General features: G+C 42.4%; 1 protein-coding gene across 1 annotated transcript in view; it reads left to right on the top strand.

Moving 5' to 3' along the window:
- Window positions 1-20,755, top strand: part of AGPS (alkylglycerone phosphate synthase) — a 334,984-nt gene that overhangs the window by 207,873 nt on the left and 106,356 nt on the right. Inside the window, exon 12 of the mRNA XM_073633833.1 lies at window positions 19,657-19,708. Coding sequence (XP_073489934.1) covers window positions 19,657-19,708 — 52 coding nt within the window. The remainder of the gene's footprint in view (window positions 1-19,656; window positions 19,709-20,755) is intronic.

Raw genomic sequence — 20,755 nt, 5'->3', positions numbered from 1 at the left:
GTATTTTGCTCTAAATCTGAGATTTGTTCAGTCCTGTTTTAATGTCTGGATAAAGGAGAATATACTTTGCCCTGTTTGGCTGTGCTCCAAAATCCTACATTGCATTGAATTTGTGGATGTTACATTTGTCTTTTCTTATTGGATCATCTTGTATTCTATGTTAAGGGAACCCTAATAGTTTTAGATCCATATGGAAAGGGACAAAGACGGCCAGCGAGCGTGTTTGATATAACCTTCTGTTGATTGGCCATTGCAAGGCACAACACTGATCAAATTCTAATCCGTAAATTTGGCATATCAATGGATAGCAAAATAAATCAATTACACGGCAGGCCATCTGCTTTCCCTCTGACTGATAGTTGGGGACAAGAGACATACAGAGTAATGCCTTGGGCTTTGCTAGTCATTCTTCTCTGTCATTCCAGAGCACATCTGTCTTGCAGTGTCATTGAACCTTGTATCCAAAATGGCGGACTTTCTGCATAACACCAGCCAAGGGTCAAACAGGCAAGGATGCACAGTATGTGTTTGGAAAATACAATTTTAGAGGCAATATGATTACAGAGAAGTTTGTGTCCTGCATGCCCATGTTAATTTTTCTTGAGGGAAGAAAACAAACAGTTGAAGTATGGCAGTGATGATTGAAGCTGACCACAGACCTGAGCGATAGTTGGCCCGTCTTTTTAAAACAATGAACTTGAGATTTGATTTGCTTTTTATAGTGATTTTTCACAGTGAAGCTTTTGCCAACAGGACAGATATCAAAAATGTTTTAGTTTACATTGATTTTTTTTTTTTCTTTTTTTTAAATATATATATTGGGTTTGCCAGGAAACGCTCTGCCTTACTGACCTTTTTCAGGCGCTCTGGAGCACCTAACTACATGGCTTAAATGGTCTGATCTTTAACTGTTTGGTTGAGCCTGTCATCACTAACCTAAACCTAATCTGTGTGCTTAGCACACTCAGAAAATGACCTCAGATGGGGTTAGGATGTTAAAGGAGCCCAAGGTAGCCTACAGGCCTTTGTGAAATTGCAGCTGATTTTTTTTACTTTTCTGAGTCTTTTATTGTTAACAGAACCTTATGTCTCCTAGTGGCTTGGACTAAACCATTTAGGGCCATTCATGCCTGAGCCACAGTGCACTTTAGCCATGTGTTGCAGTGCCATTCCTTTTTAAAAGTACCTGAATGCACCCACACTGCAGATCCCCACGATGCACTTGTGTGATACTGATTTTTAAAAAGGGTTATTTCTGTTTTTCTGTGTTAAATTGCACTGACAGCACATTAAATAATTGCATGTCAGTTAATGCATCGTGTGAATGAGACCCAAAGATGTACTCCTGTCACAACTAAAAATTCTGTTCTGTTGTTTTCTCTCAAGGTTGCTGTAGGCCAGCGTTTTTCAACCTCTTTTTCAGTCAAGGCATACTTTAGAATTGCGCACAATCTCAGGCTACACAAATCTGAGATTTTGTTCACACCAGGAGGCGCATCTGAGCCTGCACACTCCTGTACAGGGGTCCCCAAGTTACGAATCTCCGACTTGTGAACAACTCCTACTCTACGAACGGGAAGCGCCGTCAGCGGGCACATCGGAAAACGACAGCGGAAAACGACATCTCCGCCGTTCTGCGCTTCCGACTTATGAACAAATCCGACTTAAGAACAAACAAGCAGTCCCTAACCCGTTCGTAACTCGGGGACTGTTTGTATGCCATTTTTTTATTTATTAATTTATTTAAATGAACTTCTCTTATGTTTGTAAAACATGCAATAAGGTGACGGCACGATTTTAATATTGTGCAGCACCAAAACACATGGTACTATGCGTTTTTAGCACGTGCCAACATACGCCCATTTGCTAGATACGTGGGGATGTAATTTTATTTGCGGTATGGGAAAACGCATGTTTTTGCACGTGTTTCCCTCCTACCACTGAATCATCCTCCTGCCACATCTCTCCCTTAAATCCCTCTTCCCCCATCCTACCTCCTAGCACAAATTCTGTCCCTACAGAAGTGTTAACAGCAGCAGAGAGGAGAGAGCCAGGAGAGTGTGGGTTGTGTGCTCTCCACTGTCCCCAATTCCTCTCCCTCCTGTATGGACTCCCTCTCTTTTCCCCCCAGCCCTCTCCCTCCTGTGATTGAGGAGAATTAGAGCACTGTTAACTCCTGTGTATAGAGCAGAGGCAGAGAGCTCAGCCAACACCTCCTCCCAGCTCCCTCTTCCTCTCTGTTCAAGTCATCGGGTTGATAGGATGCGGTCGGGTGGCCAGCACAGTTTTCTGCTTTGCCAGCAATAGAACAGAGAGAAGGAGAGCGCTGGAAGGAGGTGTGGGCTGAGCTCTCTGCCCCTGCTCTATACACAGAAGTTAACAGGAGAATCGCTCACACCGTGCTGTTGCTGCGGCACCCCAGAGTGTCGCACACTGCTATAGGTGTAATAATAATTTGGTGATCTGGAAACACCTGTTTAAAGTAGATGCAAACCCAATCACTGAAATTTAAGATCAGCCTTAACATGTTAATGTAATTTCAAAGGTAATTTTCAATAATTAAGTTGGCATGTTTCACAAAGTGCTTTATTAAAAAAAAAAAATGTTTTTATGATACACAGTTCTTTAGCAAACAAACTGTCATTCAGTTATGGTTTACATGTACTGAAATGGACATAGACTCCTTGCTGCCTCTCACATACAGAGAGCATTATGTATCGGTGTATCACTACGAAGTTTCTTGAAGCCATCAAGCAGGTACACACATCCCTATGTGAACTCTTCTGCAGTAGATTACGGAAATACCCACTTAAGATAAATTGAGTGTTTTCTGACACAATTCTTGTTTCCTGGATATCATTAGGGGTTACTTACTAATTGTTTGGAATTGCTTTTGCGTTTGTCAGTATTGGTTCATATTTCAAATAGGGTGGTGAAATTATGGTGTGTGTGTATACAGTATATTTGTCCATTCAGTTGTTCCTTTCCATCCTCTATGAATCGGAAGACTGGCAGGGATACTACTCATCCAGATTAGTTCACACACTTTTATGGAAAGCTATGTGGACAAATACGGTACAGTCCCACCACTGATGTTCAAGATTGTCAGGTTGTAACCTTCTTTTGTCATAAATGTCCATCTTTCTTTCCAGTTTAGCTTTGAAGAGGCAGAAAGGTGCTTAGCATTTGCAACCATTTCTGTGCCTCATGAAAAGAAATGTAAACCCTGTCTGTTGGCTTTGGGTCTGTCTAGCAAATCATACTTAATATTGAAAATTTGCCTTCTGCTGCATGGCTTATTAGTACCCTGCAGAGATATAGGAGCTGTGCAATATAGGAAGCATATTTGGTATAACTGTATGTTGTATTGCTCGGCAGCTCTGTCTTTGCGTGGTAACAAAAGATGTCATTTAATACAATTCTGCAGAGCATAAATAGAGCAAAACGTAACCCAGTTAGGTCTGTCTTGGACTGACTGCAGCAATCTGAGATCTGATTTGTTGCTGAAACTCACAGCAGCCAATCAGATCACACTTTGGATTGATAAGCCTACTCTATGTACACCACATTTTGCTCTGATATGCAAAAAAAATAGTAAAATAAATTGGGTTTTTATTCTGTTTAAGCAGTTTATTCTATACAAGCCGTAAAAAAGTGAGTTCCGTACAAAGTGCATATTTCCTCCAGTAGCACAGAATTAAATGAAAATAAAGGGTTGATCTCTAACCAAAACGGAGGAAAAAAGGGCGTACCGTTAGATGATTAATTGCTTGGACGTTGATTGCAGATAAACGTTTCTTCCCACCGTTGTTCCCAAGCTGCTCTGACATTGATGAATGGCCCAAGAGCCTTAATGAAAGAAGAGCTTTGATAGTGCTGATAAACATGTATTTGCTTTATATGTTAAAAATATAAAAGCACAGACTGGGCAGATGAAGAGGACCGTTCCAGCTTTCTGCTTTTATGCAGCTCACTTCCCTCTGAAAATGGACTGAAATTGGATTTAGCTTTCCAAACTTGCTGTCTTTAGATCAAAGCCTTAATAATGGTCCATGAATGAAACCGATTTTTTATTCAGATTGATTTAATACTGGTGGCTAAGTCACAACAAAAAACTATAGGCAGTGGGTATCTCAGTGTTAAAACTCAGCACCACCCAAAATCGGTGTGTCTGTTGTGGTTGATGTGTTTTTTACATTTCTTGGGCACATTTTTGGTAGGATGTCAGAAATGCAATGTTTAGTTCCACTTAGCCTTCACAAGGATTGCAAGGATGTGTTAATTTGCATCTAGGCCCCCTACCCCCTTTTTTAAATAATAGGAGTACACAATTAGTTGGGGAATGCAACTGGCAGGGAGTGACGTTCACTATAATCTGGGGGAGGGTGATAGCGAAACACACCCCCTTTGGAAATCTTACTGCCAGCATGTCTGAAGATTTATGAAATGGCCAGGTGACTTAAACTATCAGTACCACCCAGTAAAGTTAGCCTAACAAAGCTTGGCCTGTCCAAAACTGATATTTAAATAAGATTGTCACTTTCTACAATAAAGGGTCAGGGGAAAGCTATACATACTAGTCTGTGCTCCTTTGTCAATTTCCCACTTTTAGAGCCCTTGCTCTGTTTCTCTAACAGGGCTGGACTTCTTGGTAAGGTGGAACATATGACCTTCCCCCATGTCACTATGATCAGGCCTGAGCACTCAAAAGCAAGGCCTGAACACTTTCACTTGGGTAGGGGCAGTGACATCACCCACCCGGCCAAGCTTCAACCCCTGAGCTTTCCCGGGGTAAACTCCTGCATTGGGGAGATGGATGGACCATGGGTTAGTGACTATACCCTGCTGGGGAAAGGATGCAGAGTGTATATTATCAGATCTAAAGAATAACTGTGCTGAGAAAAATAAGATTACCACCTCCTTAATTGCTAGTTGCTTGGCTGTCTATAGCTTCAGATGGGCATAGTGAGTCAGAAAGCAAGTAGCTGGATCCAGTGAAATTCAATGTTGACCCCTCTCTTTAAGCCATTAGATAATGACAGCCATTTTTAATGATTTGTCATTGAGATGGAACAATTGTGCAGCTGAGGCATTCTGGCTTCACTTGTTGCACACTTGTTGCAGGACATGAAAGTTGGAAGCTGGAAACGGGCATTTGGCATTGTCAGAAGGCAGCCTAAAGATTTCTCCTGGTACAAGTTTTCTTGAAAATATCAGTTCCTTGCTACCAAGTGAAAATGATACTGGAACCATTAACCCACTGTCAGGTGAGAAATCGGACAATGAGTATGGTTCACACACTAGCAAACGTTGGCGCCTTGGGCTAGTGTCAACACTGGCACTTGATTGGAACCTTCTAGACCCACTTGGTCCTCTACTGTACCAGTATGATCACTAATTCTTCCTGCACCCCTGTACAGACCCTATTAAAGGGACACCAGGGTTGGGCAGGAAGGGGTTAAAGTGTAAAGCTTCTCTTTTTTTTTTCCCTTTAAAATAATAACCATGTCACACTTGCCTCCTCTGTGCAATGGTTTTGCACAGAGCTGCCCTGATCCTCCTCCTTCTCGGGTCACCTGCTGGCGCCCCTGGCTCCTCCCCTCCGCCAAGTGCCCCCATAGAAAGGCGATTCCTATGGGGGAACTCGTGCAAGCTCACTCAGCCCAGCTCGGCCCCGCCCCCTCAACTTACAGGTTTTAATTGACAACAGCAGGGGCCAATGGCTCCCGCTGCGTTCAGCCAAACCTATGAGAGCAGGGAGAGGGTAGAAGAGCTTCTGCAGATGTGCATGTCGCTGGACCAAGATCGGGCTCAGGTGAGTATTTAGGGGGGCTACGAGGAGAGCTGCACATACGTTTTTTTTTTTTTTTTGTTTTTTTTTCCCTTAAATCAGATAGTATTAAGGTTAAAAAAAAAACTCTTATTACAACGACTTTAAACTATGCAAAGACCTGCAACAAAAACACCCAGATCAAGATCAGGTGGTGAACTCCTCTTTTAGGTCTTGTGCATAACTTTCAGCTAGTTGATTTTATGAGGAACAATCTGCAGGTTATTCAAACTATCAGTCATTATTGTTCTTCCTTATTGCACTCTTCTTTCCTTCTCCGTTTTAGTAATCTAAACCCCAAACATTATTAATTATTGTGAAGATTTTCCTTGATTTCCTTTCTTAAAAAATCAAAGGTGGGAGAAGAGCTCTCCAAAGGAAGGGAAATACTTCGCTATCAGTTGAGCAAATGTCCCCATTTAAAGTCTTCTCTTCTGTTCCTTTTCTAATGACAACTCAAAGTTTTTAAAATTCCCTCACTTTCCATCCCAGTGACAGTGGTCTCCAGTGTAAATAGAGAGCGAATCAGGGATTTTAATTTGTGGCCACTATCTTTAAAAACCAAAAAAAAAAAGCTTTTTGATAAACTAAACTCAAATAGATGGCCTATTTGAACATTTGTGTTTAGAAGAGTGCCGCTTGAGTCCGCTGATTCAAGACCGTCAAATAATTTATGTATGTATGACCGCCCTTGCACGTCTATATGCAGCATTACTTTTTATAATATCCCAATAGCTTTCAGGAAAGTTAAATAATTTTTATTGTTGGCTACCTTTAGCATTACACAACTGATAAATGTGTAAATCCATATCCAACGCCATTCACATGATGTAAACTTGCATCATTTGGCTCTGTGTAATCTGTGATGTCATCAGGATGATGTAGTGCATGGCTCAGGCACAGACTCGGTTTTTAAGGGTTGCTGCAAATCGTCTTCTCTTTCATTGCCAGATAAGTAGATAATAATTCTATTGGTTACAACACCACCTTATTTTAAAACCATTCTCTGCTTTAAATTAAGTCAGAGTTGTACAATAGCAGAGGAGTACAGAGAGCCTTTAAATGCCAATCATGCGTACTGGTTTCTAAGTTCACCTTCAGAACATGTTACATCTGTAGGGTGTAACGTTCCAACACCCCCTTCCCCCCTCCTCCCCCCACAGGACAAATGACCAGGTTCACTTTAAGGCCTGTTCCCCCGACACCATATCCTGAACCTTGCATTCCATCCACTGCTGTTCCCTTCACCTGCAGGGAGTGATGAAAAATTCTGGTATTGTCAGAGATAAAGGAGCCTATGGTTCACACTGGGTGACACCAGTGCTTGGCCCTGGGCTGTCACCTGGAAGAGGGAGAACTGACTGACCTGTGAAAGCTTCAACTGGAAATCAAACTTGAGCTTATACAGGGCTCTTTTTCTTTGTTGCCTGTGGCTGAACAGCGTGGCGTGGGAGTGAAAGGAATTAAAGTATAAGCTGCCAAGATCCACTTTAAATAAGATGCCTCCATGAGTATTCCGCATGATCTCCATAAGTTCATCTCTTCACAAAAACCCAAGCCACATTGCTCTGCCCCTCCAGCACTTACTGGAGCACTGGGCTGTGGCGGGGGCTGTCTCAGGTCCTCAGCGGAGTGCCGAGAGACTGAGCGAGCTGCCAATCCAGGCATCTGGGTAGATCCTGACATTAAAGTCAGGATCTCTCCAGAGCCTAGACCAGCTGAGGAACGTCAGCCGACAGTGTACTTTGAGCTGAACTAAGTGCACTCCTGGGATCCCCAGGGGAAGTAGGGCCCTACTTCTCCTTTAAAATTATACCTATAGTCAAACCCCTTTTTGTTTTTTATAGTTCGGTATGGAATGGGGAGGGATTAGAACACCTGTTGGGTCTTTATTGCTGTCTGTGTCCCCATTGGGGAGATTCACCCCCCCGTTTGCCCTGTTTATGGTAATCACCATGAGTGAAAGAAAATCCTAAATTTTAGTTTGTCATCAGAACAGGAATAGAGGTGAAATCTTTCAACACTAGTTCTTGTGACAACCAGGGATTCCCTCACTTTGGGGGGACTTCCTCTCAAATTCCTGCTTTGGTAACAATCTCCTCTCTTTTGATCAATATTTTGATCACTAGCCATACCTGCTATCACCTTTTAACCTGGAGGCAAACTCCATTGTGGAGAATATAATGGCTGAGCAGCTTTTTCATTACAAAATTTACTTTTCATTGTGAAAAACAAATGATTGATAAAAAATATTTACAGAGTATTGGCTGTACACTCCTGTGGCCAGAATGGCCTTCTAGCTTAGTTGTGGACATGCTGTCTTATCAGCATTAGTGAACACAGACAATTCTACATAAAATGGAAGATGTATAAAAGACAATACGACTTCAACATGGCTGAACTACTTTTCAAAGCACATTAAATATCTATATAGATAGATATATATCTATATCTATATAGATATATATCTATCTCCCTTACAATTAAAGAATTTGAATAAATAGTACCCTAGACCGTGATTTCAAGAGGAAAACAAATCAAACACAGAAATGTCTTTAATTTAGTCATTTTTACAGTGTCTGGTGTGGATCCAGGTGACTTTTCCTTCAAGTTTTGCAAAACTGTACATGAAATAGATGCTGTATTGAGTCTCCAAACATTTCCTTATATATAAATGTCTCTTAACAATCCACAAGTCACTTGGCTTTAGTTTGAGATATTTCCAAACTGTTAGGATCTGGAATTAAGGAGAAAACACATAAATTAGTTTGTCAAAAACCTTAAAAGATCAACATTCTCTATGAGATCTGAATGGAGGACTTCAACTGCTGAGACAAATATAAGCAAGTAGGCAACACACTCCCAAACAAAATCTCATAGGGAGAGAGTAAAATATCCCCTTAGGGGCTTAATAAAATATAAGAAAACATTCACGCAATAGTTTTCTAGTTTCTTACTCTACTTTTTCCACTACATTGTAGACAGCAGGTCTACAGACAGCAACTTCTAGTAAGGACTCATATCAAATAGTTTCTCTGTTGCTCTCTATAGATTCTGGCACTCTGTACTTACAAACTACAGTTGAACCTTGGATTACGAGCATAGTCCGTTCCATGAGAATGCTTGTAATCCAAAGCACTCGCATATCAAAGCGAGTTTCCCCATAGAAGTCAATGGAAACAAAGATAATTTGTTCCACATTGACTTCTATTGCATGCAATACCGCATGTGGCCAGAGCTGGTGCGGGCTCGATGGAGAGACTCGGAAATACTCGGAGACCACTCAGATGCACTCGGATACCCTCGGAAAGGCTAGGAAACACTCAAGAACGGAGTGTTTCCAAAAGGCTCAGAGTGTCACCATTGCCCCCGCACCTCTGGCCAAATGCAGTACTGCACACCGCAGAGGCTTGAATCCTGCTCAATTGGCAAGACAACACTCGCAAACAGAGTCAGGATTGAAAAAAAATAATAGCTTGTATTGCAAACGCTCGTTAACCACGTTACTCGCAATCCGAGCTTCCACTGTACCTTTGATGATCCTTTTTCTGTGGCCTTTGCAGTAACATTTGCCACTGAACATCTAAAAAACATGCCCGTACAGACAAAATGCATACCCATAAGATCCTGACTTGGATATCTGGATGTCCAGTGGCAAATGCTACACAGCGTTCTTGTGTTCCTGTATGAATGCTGTACCACTGTTGGCTCTTTTCCTCACAGCTTCCCTGCTGCTCCAGCCCTCAGACTTGGGCCCTCTGTCTGTTCCCTACTGCAGTAGTTATTATTAATTTGGAACCACTAATCAATATGAGGATAGGAGTTGCTATCTATAAAATATCCAGGGCAATACTGTTCTACTATATGCAGCCTATCCTGAATTTTTTTTTTGGATTAATATACGTTTTTGTAGGTTTTATACCTGTTAGAGGTTTCAGCAAATACTCTGTTGCTTTAGTCTCCATTAATAAATGGTGCATTCTGTATGTGTTTTAGCCGAACCTGGTTACATAAATTATTGAAACTTCTTTTTTTTTTAACCTCGTTTGTTGTCGGTAGGTCTGCAAATTTGCAGCGAGATATTTTCAGTGTCTTGGGAAGCTGTTGATTTATTAGACGGCTTTGTTTCCTCCTTTCCAGCCACATGGGTTATATAATTACAGGAACCAGGGCAGTGTTATGGGTCACAGAATCAAAGCTCAAAATGACCAGCTCTGCCTCTGCAACTACCAGGTTGGAATCGGTGGCACTTAAAAAACAGCACACGTCCACTCTGCCTATAAATCACCATTGACATTAACTTTCCTTCCTGTGTTTGGATGTAGGGGCTTGTGGTATATATTAGTTTGGTTAGGGTTTGTCATTACTGGCGGGTAAATGTTGGCAAAACAAATGTGTGCTCACATCGATCTGAGTGATGGTTTCCTGACTTTTGATCAGGGTTTTCTAGCCTTCTAAACAGTGTATCTTATAACACGCTGTAGTTTATAAATTTCTCTTTGTGGGAGAATTGTATATTTTTAGGCACGATGCCATCTGTTATACTGGTAAGCTATTGTAATAGACCAGGAGTAATGTTGCCTTTAATGTAGCACTAGAAAAGTCCCATTTTTATCCCTACTGGCTGAATGATTAAACTAAGGTGTATTAAGCATTGAATCAGAGTGTTGTACCATTTTTGCCAGATATAAGTCCATTAATTTATTACAGGCCCTGCCCATTTGCACAGCGCTTTACATACTGTCCAGTTTTATATAGTCCCTGCCCTCAAGGAGCTTCCAATCCAAGGTGCCCATCTCTCATGCATGTACACGGTCACTAGGGCCAATTTGAACAGGAGGCAATTATCCTACCAGCATGTCTTTGGAATGTGGGAGAATACCAGAGTGCCCAGGGGAGACATGCACAAGTATAGAAAGAACATGCAAACTCCATGCACATATTCACCTGACTGGGATTCAGACTGTAGACTTCAGTGCTAGGCAACAGTGCTAACCACTAACCCACTAATGGTTCTTACCTTCAGTCTAAAAGGCAGGGTTTTTTTTTTTTGGTTTTTTTTGATAGAGCTTTTTTAAGGAAATTCGTCCAGAATGATAATGGACCAATATTATGAATTTATTGAAAGATTATTATAATTTTTTTTATATATATATTTACATCTGGCAAAAGTTTTGTTGTTCTGTGCAGCCAGTCTTGTTATCCACTCACCCTTGCCAGACAGCACTGCCATATTCTCAACCTTTCCTGCCTTGGAGTCCCAAGATGGCCATAAATAGGCCTCACAAACCCCATATCAGATCGGCGTCACTCCAAGCCTGCAGTACCAGTCTCCCAGATTTACGCTCTGTATTCAGGTGTTGGAAACAATAGAACACTCCTCACTCCAAAATGTGTAATATAGCATGCAGATACCACCATACACTGTATTCAACTCCAGTGTAATGCCCCGTACACACGGTCGGATTTTCCGATGGAAAATGTCCGATCGGAGCGTGTTGTCGGAAATTCCGACCGTGTGTGGGCTCCATCGGACATTTTCCATCGGATTTTCCGACACACAAAGTTGGAGAGCAGGAGATAAAATTTTCCGACCACAAAATCCGTTGTCGGAAATTCCGATCGTGTGTACACAAATCCGACGGACAAAGTGCCACGCATGCTCAGAATAAATAAAGAGATGAAAGCTACTGGCCACTGCCCCGTTTATAGTCCCGACGTACATGTTTTACGTCACCGCGTTTACAACGATCGGATTTTCCGACAACTTTGTGTGACCGTGTGTATGCAAGACAAGCTTGAGCCAACATCCGTCTGAAAAAATCCTAGGATTTTGTTGTCGGAATGTCCGAACAAAGTCCGACCGTGTGTACGCCCTATTAGATGAATGAAAAACTGGCTTTGGCTCAGATCCCAGCCCATCAGTTACACCCCTGTAACATGTTTCAGCTACATTGGGCTTAATTGTAGAGGCTGGGATCCGAGCTGAAGTCAGTTTTTCATTTAAAGAGGAAGTAAACTCCGCCTACAGAATCCACATTTATCATTGAATCAATGCTTGCAAACATTACAAAGCACACTGTCATGTCAATTCTCCTATTCATGTCAGGTTTTATGTAAGTTAATGTATTATTGCTCGGCATGTAGAAACGTACTATAGGAGAGTTTGCAAACACTTTGTCAAAGGAAACGATCCATAAGCCACACATCATGACACAGACCCATGTGCATGAAGTGAGATGAATGACCACCTTGGCCCAGACTCCAGCCAGGCCACACCCCAACGATTCCCCATGATTAAAATGTAAGTTCACCTTTACAGAGAAATCTGTAAGGTGAACTTACACAGGACCCCCTCCTCACCCAGTCCCGCTGACCTGCAGCGCGGCGATCTCTGGTTCTAAGCCCTGCTATAGCCGCCTCACAGCTCCGGGGCTTAGATATTCCCGGAGCTTAATCTCCTAAGTGTACCCCGTCAGGAGGGACGTTTAGAAGCATTGTAATTGGTGGGCGCCATCATACGGGCGGCACTGACCAATCAGAACCCGCGTAGCCCGTCCTCTCAGCGGGAAGGAAGACCCGTAAATGCCCAGGCGTTTTCTAAGCCCCGGAGCCATGAGGCAGCTATAGCTGGGCTCAGAACGGGAGATCGCCGTGCTGCAGTGGAGGTGCGTGGGGGTCCTGCAGTGGCGCCGCCTCCTTTCTCCTGCCACCCCCTCTAGCACTAATAGATTCTTGCCATGCATGAATCTATCTATGGCCGCCGCTGCCACCCCCTATTCAGGCCTGAATTACAGCGGCGTGGGGGGTGTTTTTAAAGCACCTGATTAGAGCCATAGGCTCTAATAGGCATCAAAAAAGATGACCTGCAAGCGCCATGCTGCCATTGTCAGAAACTGCACCGCCCTCTCATTGTCTCCTCTCCCGCACCAGTGCACAGACCGTCATGTCAGGTTCCTCTCCACCTCACTCCTCCACCTGTGTTTCTGGATTCCCCCCTCCTTTCTTATGCTGCCCCCCTTCCCCTAGCCCTGTAAGCCAGGTCCTCTTTTACCGCTGGCTCGAGGCACTGCAGGGGATTGAACTGTAAAAAATATATCCCTCCCGATTCCTCTCACTGATCCAACCCTCGTACTGATCCCCACCACCAATGCCTCACGTCGGCTTTCTGCAGTGCTGCTCGTTGGCTTCCGTCCAGCCAGTTCCGCTACTGCAGAGGAGCTTAGTGGCAAGGAATCCAATGCTGCCTCTTCATTCCATGGCACTCCCGCACCTCGTATACCAGGCTCTGACCGGCGCTCACCTCCCTTTAGCTGCTGGCCGGCTTCTCTCCTTCCTGCTGCTGCTAGGACAGGAGATGGATGCAGCTGCTGGTGTTCTGGATAAAGAGGGAGGTTGTCACCATGCCCCAGTGCCCATAACTGAAGCTTCCACCAGTGCAGCTCCGTCAGTGCAGCGCCCATCAGTGCAGGTCTGTCATCTTCCATCAGTGCACGCTCACCATTGCAGGCTCACCATTGCAGCCTCACAATTGCTGCATTATCAGTGCAGCTTCAAAAGTGCAGTCTCACCAGTGGAGGCTAAGCATTGCAGCCTCATCAGTTTGGATTTATCAGTGGAGACTAAGCATTGAAGCATCACCAGTTTGGATTCACCAGTGCAGCCTCATCAGTGGAGGCTCATCAATGGAGGCTAAGCATTGCAGCCTCACCAGTTTGGATTCACCAGTGCAGCCTCATCAGTGGAGGCTCATCAATGGAGGTTAAGAAATGCAGCCTCACCAGTGGAGGCTATCCATTGCAGGCTCACCAGTGCAGCCTCATGCTTTACAGTTAGAAGACTGTCATCTGTCTGTCTTTGTGCTCAGCAGTGTGGCTGCAGAATGAGGGGTGTGATTTTATGTTGAAGTGGGTGAGTTCACATTTAAATGTACAGGCCTAGTGTACCTCCCACATTCACTCCCATCCCAAGGATTCATGGGAAATGTAGTTTGATTATGGTTTAGAGCAGGGGTAGGCAACCTGCGGCTCTCCAGCTGTGGCAGAACTACAAGTCCCTTCATGCCTCTGGGAGCAATTGTAACTGCCAGCCTTGCAATGTCTCATGGGAAATGTAGTTCCACAACAGCTGGAGGGCCAAAGGTTGCCTACCCCTTTTAGAGAGACCGAAGAGGATATGATGCAATCACTGTTCTAACAGCTCCTCCTTAGCAAAATAGATGCTGCATTTTTTGGAATCGCAGAGCTGACTTCCTGAAAATGCAATAAGACTTTTCTCTTCAATGGTAAATAATTTCACAAATGTAATAACTGTTTAGTGTTTAGTGTAGGGGGGTGTACTAATGGGGTATTTTTTTCAAATCCCGGAGTTCTGCTTTAAGCCCCAGTTCACACTATGTGGTGCAATTCCTGTTCAAATTTTACATGTGAAACTTCAGCAGTGCAATTTGAGCCATTATGCTGTATGGCTCAAACCAAATTCGCACCAAAAAACGTGCAGGACCCTTTTTTTGGCTGCACCAGAATTGGATTATTTGGGTGTGCACACCCATATGATCTGATTCTGCAAATCGCACTGTGTTTTGTGAACCAATTTCATGGGTGTCGTTATTCCTTGCGGTGTGAAATCCGCACAGATCTTGCTGTGAATTTGCAGCTCACAAGTGTGAACAGGGGCCAAGCATTATTACTTCATGATAAATCCAGGGAGCTCTGTGTAGGCACACTTGAGGACTGTTGGGTCCTTTTCTTAATTTTTATTTGCATGAACATCCACAGGACAAGATTTCGGGGTGTACCTTCTTCAAGGTCCAAGCAGTACTAATGCACACACTTTTAGTAGAAGAGGGATGCCCCAAAGGCTTGTCCTGAAATTTTGGATGTTAGTGCAAAATTAAAAAGTATCACGGACAGTACTCAATTGTTTTTGTTAAGTGCATTAATACGGCTACAATCACCTCTAGTATGCACACTTTGAGATTAAAAAGTATTTTTAAAGAGCAAAGCTGTTTTATTTTATATGTTCAGTCAAGAAATGAAAAATGGATGAAGATTATGAGCAGATTGTGTAATGGTATCACCCTGGTCTATGCTCATGTCTGTCCTACTTATGTAATGTCTGTGCAGGCAGATAACCAGAGCTGTGGCCTCTGGGTGAATTATGCTGCATCTCACAGCAGACCACTGACCTGTGTGTTTCTATTCCTCGAGAACTGCAATCCTTGTTATCAGACAATTCTGGGATTATACTTCCTATCGTGTTAAACACCTGTTCCTCAGCTGCAGCTAATAATACAAGATCTGTGCATAACAGCCCTCCGCATCTTCTGGGCATAAAAAATTCTGCTTATACAGGCCTTGGGCATTTTTTTTTTCTCAGCCTGTATAAGCAGCTGTATGTTAGCCTATTTGTCTATGCACATTAGGGAGTTTACAGAAGAGCATTTTCAGGTAGAAAAAAAAACACCCCATCCGAATCGTGTTTTTGAGAGGAGCTTTTGAGCAGTAAACCATTTGAGGAGCATACAGTGGGGGAAATAATTATTTGAGCCCCTGCAGATTTTGTACATTTACCCACTTACAAAGGATTGAAAGGTCTAATTTTTTTGTCATAAGTGTATTTTAAATGATAAAGACAGAATATCAACCAAAAACCAGAAAAAAAACCATGATACAAATGTTATAAATTGGGTAGTAGTTCAGTGAGTAAAGTAAATATTTGATCCCCAAGAAAAACATGACTTGCATGCCAACAAGGGTGGAGAAACCCTTGTTGGCATGCACAGAGGTAGGACTTTTCTTGTAGATTACCAGGTTTGCACCCATCTCAGGAGGAATTTTGGTCCACTCTTCTTTACAGATCTTCTCTAAATCCTTAAGGTTTCTTGGCTGTCGCTTGGCAACTCAAAGTTTTAGCTCCCTCCATACATTTTCTATAGGATTAGGTCTGGAGACTGGCTAGGCCACTACATGACCTCAATGTGCTTCTTCTCGAGCCACTCCTTTGTTGCCTTGGCAGTATGTTTTGATTCATTGTCATGCTGGAAGACCCATCTATGAATCGTCTTCAGTGTTGGCTGGCTGAGGGAAGAAGGTTCTCATCCAAGATTTTACAATACATGGCCATTGGCCCCTCAATACGACAGAGTCGGCCTGTACCTTAAGGAGAGAAACGGCCCCAAAGCATAATGTTTCCACCTCCGTGCTTAACTGTAGGGATGGTGTCCTTCGGGTCATAGTCAGTATTTTTCTTCCTCCAAACATGGCGAGTCAAGTTAATGCCAAGGATCTTCATTTTGGTCTCCTCTGACCACAGCACTTTCTCCCAATCCTTCTCTGAATAATATAGATGTTCACTGGCAAACTTCGGGCCTGTTTGTATGCCTTCTTGAGGAGGGGGGCCTTGCGGGCGCTGCAGGATTTCAATCCATGGCGGCGTATTGTGTTACTAATGGTTTGTTTGGTGACTGTAGTCCCAACTGCCTTGAGATCATTCACAAGCTCCTCCCGTGTAGTTCTGGGCTGATCCCTCACTTTTCTCATGATCATCCTTACCCCATGGGGCGAAATCCTGCATGGAGCTCCAGACCGAGGGCGACTGGTTATTTTAGATTTCTTCCATTTGCGAATAATCGCTCCAACAGTTGTCTCCTTCTAACCAAGCTTCTTGCTAATGGTCTTGTAGCACATTCCAGCCTTGTGCAGGTCTACAATCTTGTCCCTGACATCCTTTGACAGCTCTTTAGTCTTGCCCATGATGGTGTAGAAAGAGATTCTGTGGACAGGTGTCTTTTATACACATAACGAGGACCACCTTCTTAAATTTGCAGGACTAATCTGTGTACCAATTGTGAGTTATTGTTGGTTGGTAGGGGATCAAATCGTTTTTTTTTTTAGTCACTGAACTGCAACTTCATTTATAGCATTTGTATCATGTTTTTCTGGCTTTTTGGTTGTTATTCTGTCTCTATCATTTAAAATACACCTATGATAACAATGCTAGACCCTTCATTTCTTTGTAAGTGGGCAAACGTACAAAAACTGCAAGGGATCAAATAATTATTTTCGCCACTGTAAACACGTTGTTTAAGAGCTTTCATCACTTTCAAGTATACATTGATTATAGTAAAAAATGAGGCTATGTTTTTGGGAAAAAAAAAAATTATAAAACAAAATGCCTATAAACTCTTGTGCAATATGAGTCACTATGAGCATTTTTATGCAGATTTTTCTGCCAGAGGTTTTGGCATTTTTTCCGCTGCCTAGTGTGCATGGGCCCTCAATGTGTGTTTGTTATGTTTATATAACTCCTCTTTCTTGTTACATTATTGTATTTAAATGCCGACTTCTAATCCTTGCAAAAATGTTAAATGTCAGATGATTTAACTAGTAAAATGCAAGGTCTGCTTATGGTGTATGGGCCCTCTCCCCCTGTAAAAATCACCTGCTATGAGTATGTGCAAAATGTACCTGTAAAGAAAAAAAAAAAAAAAAAGCACACACTCCTTGTTAGAACATGCTCTTGCGTTGAAATGGAGTGTCATCTGATGAGATTTGTTCTCTTCATTCCCCAACAATCTTTCTTGGAGGAAGGTGACATCACACCCAGTTCAGATTACAGAGAATCACAAGTATCAAATCTAACTTTTTTTTTTCTTTAAACATACCTTGTGCACATACTTTTAGCAGGTGATTTCTATAGAGGAGGTGGCCAAGACATAAGCGGACCATGCATTGGTGCTGGTGCTACCTGTGGCACTAAGCTGGAGCAATCGCTTAGGTAGCATGTGTTTTTTTGTTTTTTTTCTTGTGGATCAATTGCCTCTGTAGGTTTTCTTTGAAGTGATTTTTTTAAAAGTGATTTCCTCTGCTCTCATGCACAATGCTGGTTTGAGATCGGGCTTCGATAAGTATAAGGGAGGGCAGGGGAGGTACTCTGGCACAGAAGGTTTTTTTATCTTAATGCATGAAACACATTAAGGTAAAAAAAACGTAAGTCCTTAGAACCACTTTAAGGCTGGGTTCACACTACTGCGAATTGTATGCAAGTTTCACCGCATCCAATTCGTATAGCGGTATCTCTGCAGCGGCTCACAGCAGGAATCCTGTGCGTCTTTTGGTTCGTTTCAGGTCCCAATTCTGCCCAAAATTCGGGCTGAAATCTGACCCGAAACAGTGAATGGAGACACACCGGACTCCTGCTGTGACCTGATGCGATCTCTAGTGTGAACCCAGCCTTAAACTCATAGAAGCTGTATTCTTATGAAGGGAAATGGATAATGTGTGACATTCTGATGAGCCTTGTATAATCTAGCAATCGGCTTTCACTTTAGCAGACTTTGAACGTTAGGAGGTTTTAGGACCCAACCACACTTGTGCGTGCATTTATGCTTTTTTTTTTTTTTTTTTTAAGGTGGGGTACATTGTCATGTGTTAAACATTACCATTTATTTTAAATGCTCTCCAAGGACAAGAAAAACATCTGCCTTTTTTTCCCATGTTTGTTTCAGAAATGTGTGTCGGGTGCTATTAAAAATATCATCAAAGCGCACATTCTTGATGCACCATTTGCCTTTATGACTGATTTGTAGTCCATCTCACACCATTTCTTTCAAACCTTTACTACCATTTTGAAACAAGTGCTAGTCTTATGCCAGCCACAACTTTCCTCCTCGGCTCAAAGTATAGACTTGTGTTCTTCTTGGTTGCAAATAAATTTCTCTGTTCGAAACTAATACTTACATTTTCGGTGAGCACAGGTGGATTTATTGTCACTCTTTAACTTATTTCCCCACTTAGTCTACATTATGATTATTGAGAAGCCTTCATGTTGAAGGAACCCCAAATGGATTTCCAAGCATCATACCGACAACCTTAATATTGTGTCTAAATATGACTGTGCGCTCCCATAGGCACCAAATGTTTGACTACCCTTTTCTTTCCTGTGCACCCAATAATCCCATAGACCTGGCCAGACACACCCACCCTATTCAGCTCTACATGTCTGCATAAGGGCACTCATGATGAGGGTTTTGGCTATTATTTATCTATCTTGGCATAGACCATTGGAATGAGGGTACAGGAAGCTTACAAGAGGGTATTTAACTTACCCAAGTTATGGTACTGGAAATGGTGTGGGACTTCAGATAAGCTTTAAGACAGTTCCATGAAACTATTAATTCTGCTGGAAGTATCTCTTTACTATAGCCCCAAGCAATATACAAAACCTTAAACTGAAATCTGAGTTTGTCTAGAACTGGCCTTCAACTCCCACACAACCTGATTATTGCAAGTGATGTTTCAAATACCCGCTTTGGTATTAATGTTATACAGGTAATTTGTATCTTCATACCATCCCTCCCCCTTCCCCATATATCCCCTCGCCAACTCCCTTAAACCCCTTTCCCAATTGTTTACTTTGGTTTATCTTTGCCTGTTTTTGGTCTTTTGCATTTTTTTAATTTTTTTAATTATATGACTATATATGCCTCAAAAATCTACGTGCTACTTGCCAATGTAATGTACAAAACCCAATAAAGATTTTTCAAAAACAAAAAATACCCTCTTTGCTTGCAAATATCAAGACTTGAGGGGCTTATTTGCTGCTCGGTTAAGACTAGTACACACGGACCGATTGTCGGGCAAAATTAACCAGTTCACTAAAAAACAATCAACGTTTTGACCCATGTGTATTCCAGCTTGTCAGACAGAAGGTTGACTTGCTCCATGTGGACATATATTTTTTTTTTTTGTCCATTTCTAGTGTGAAGATATTCAATTTCTTCTTCAAGTGCTATGTTTTTATGTGAACATATCTTTCTGTTTCAGAGATGTGCTCCAGCTTCGATTCGCCTTATGGACAATGCTCAGTTTCAGTTCGGTAAGTGTCACGATTCTGCTTAGTGTGCCTAACTATTTGTGCTGATGAAACAGTGTGATAAGCACATGTATCCAGTCCCTAATGTGTCTGCAAAATGCTGCTACAGGATTATAACATCAGACTCACCGGCTTGTTTTTCAATCAATACTAATCAATATGTAATTATTTTAACCCCCACAATGTCTTGTTAATGTGCCGTCCAGTTATCAGAAGTGTACAGTTAGGGATTGGAACCTTAATTAGTGAACAGTCACTCTCCTGTATTTGACTGAGGGAACAAATGGACTTCAGGAGAATAAATTGTGCAACGCTTCAGACAGAACTAAATTGTCAGCACAAAGGAGTGAGCTTACCAGTTGTACATTATATGCGTTATTTTTATCAGACAGATAGTGGATATACTGGATTTACGCTTAGGTTAACACCACAAAAAGAAATGCGTGATACAGGAACAGCCCAGGTTCACCTTTTCATATTGTAAAGATTTGAAGTTTGCTGTGTTGTTTTGTTTCTAAGTTATACAGTATAGTGTGTGTATGTATGTGTATATATGTATGTATGTGTATATGTGTTAAAGTAAATAACATTGATTTGTCTCATTAAAATGGCATCTGAAAGTAGGTAGGATATATGAGGCAGCAACTAAACGTTGTTCCTTGACTTGTTGAAAGCATTAAAAAGGATTACAGCTTGTTGTGTATGGAGCTGCGTAGCTGCAGACCGGTCAAGGTGCCCATGCTGACCCGATGTCCGCAGCCCAAAGTGCCTGCAATGGGCACGTGAGCATCAGAACTGGACCACAGAGCAATGGAAGAAGTGGGTCCAGTCTCATAAATCATGTTTTCTTTTACATCATGTGGATGGCCGGGTGCATCTGCTTTGCTTACCTGGGGAAGAGGTGCCACCAGGATGCACCATTGGAAGAAGACATACTAAGTATGTCAGAGGCAGTGTGATGCTTTGGGCAATGTTCTGCTGGGAAGCATTGGGTCCTGCCATTCATGTGGATGTTACTTTGGCATGTACCACCTACCTAAACATTGTTGG

The sequence above is a fragment of the Aquarana catesbeiana genome, linkage group LG06 (assembly GCF_042186555.1).
Source record: "Aquarana catesbeiana isolate 2022-GZ linkage group LG06, ASM4218655v1, whole genome shotgun sequence".
Lineage (NCBI taxonomy): Eukaryota > Metazoa > Chordata > Amphibia > Anura > Ranidae > Aquarana > Aquarana catesbeiana.
The sequence above is the reverse complement of the archived record's forward strand: the minus strand, read 5'-3'. Positions and strand labels throughout refer to the sequence as shown.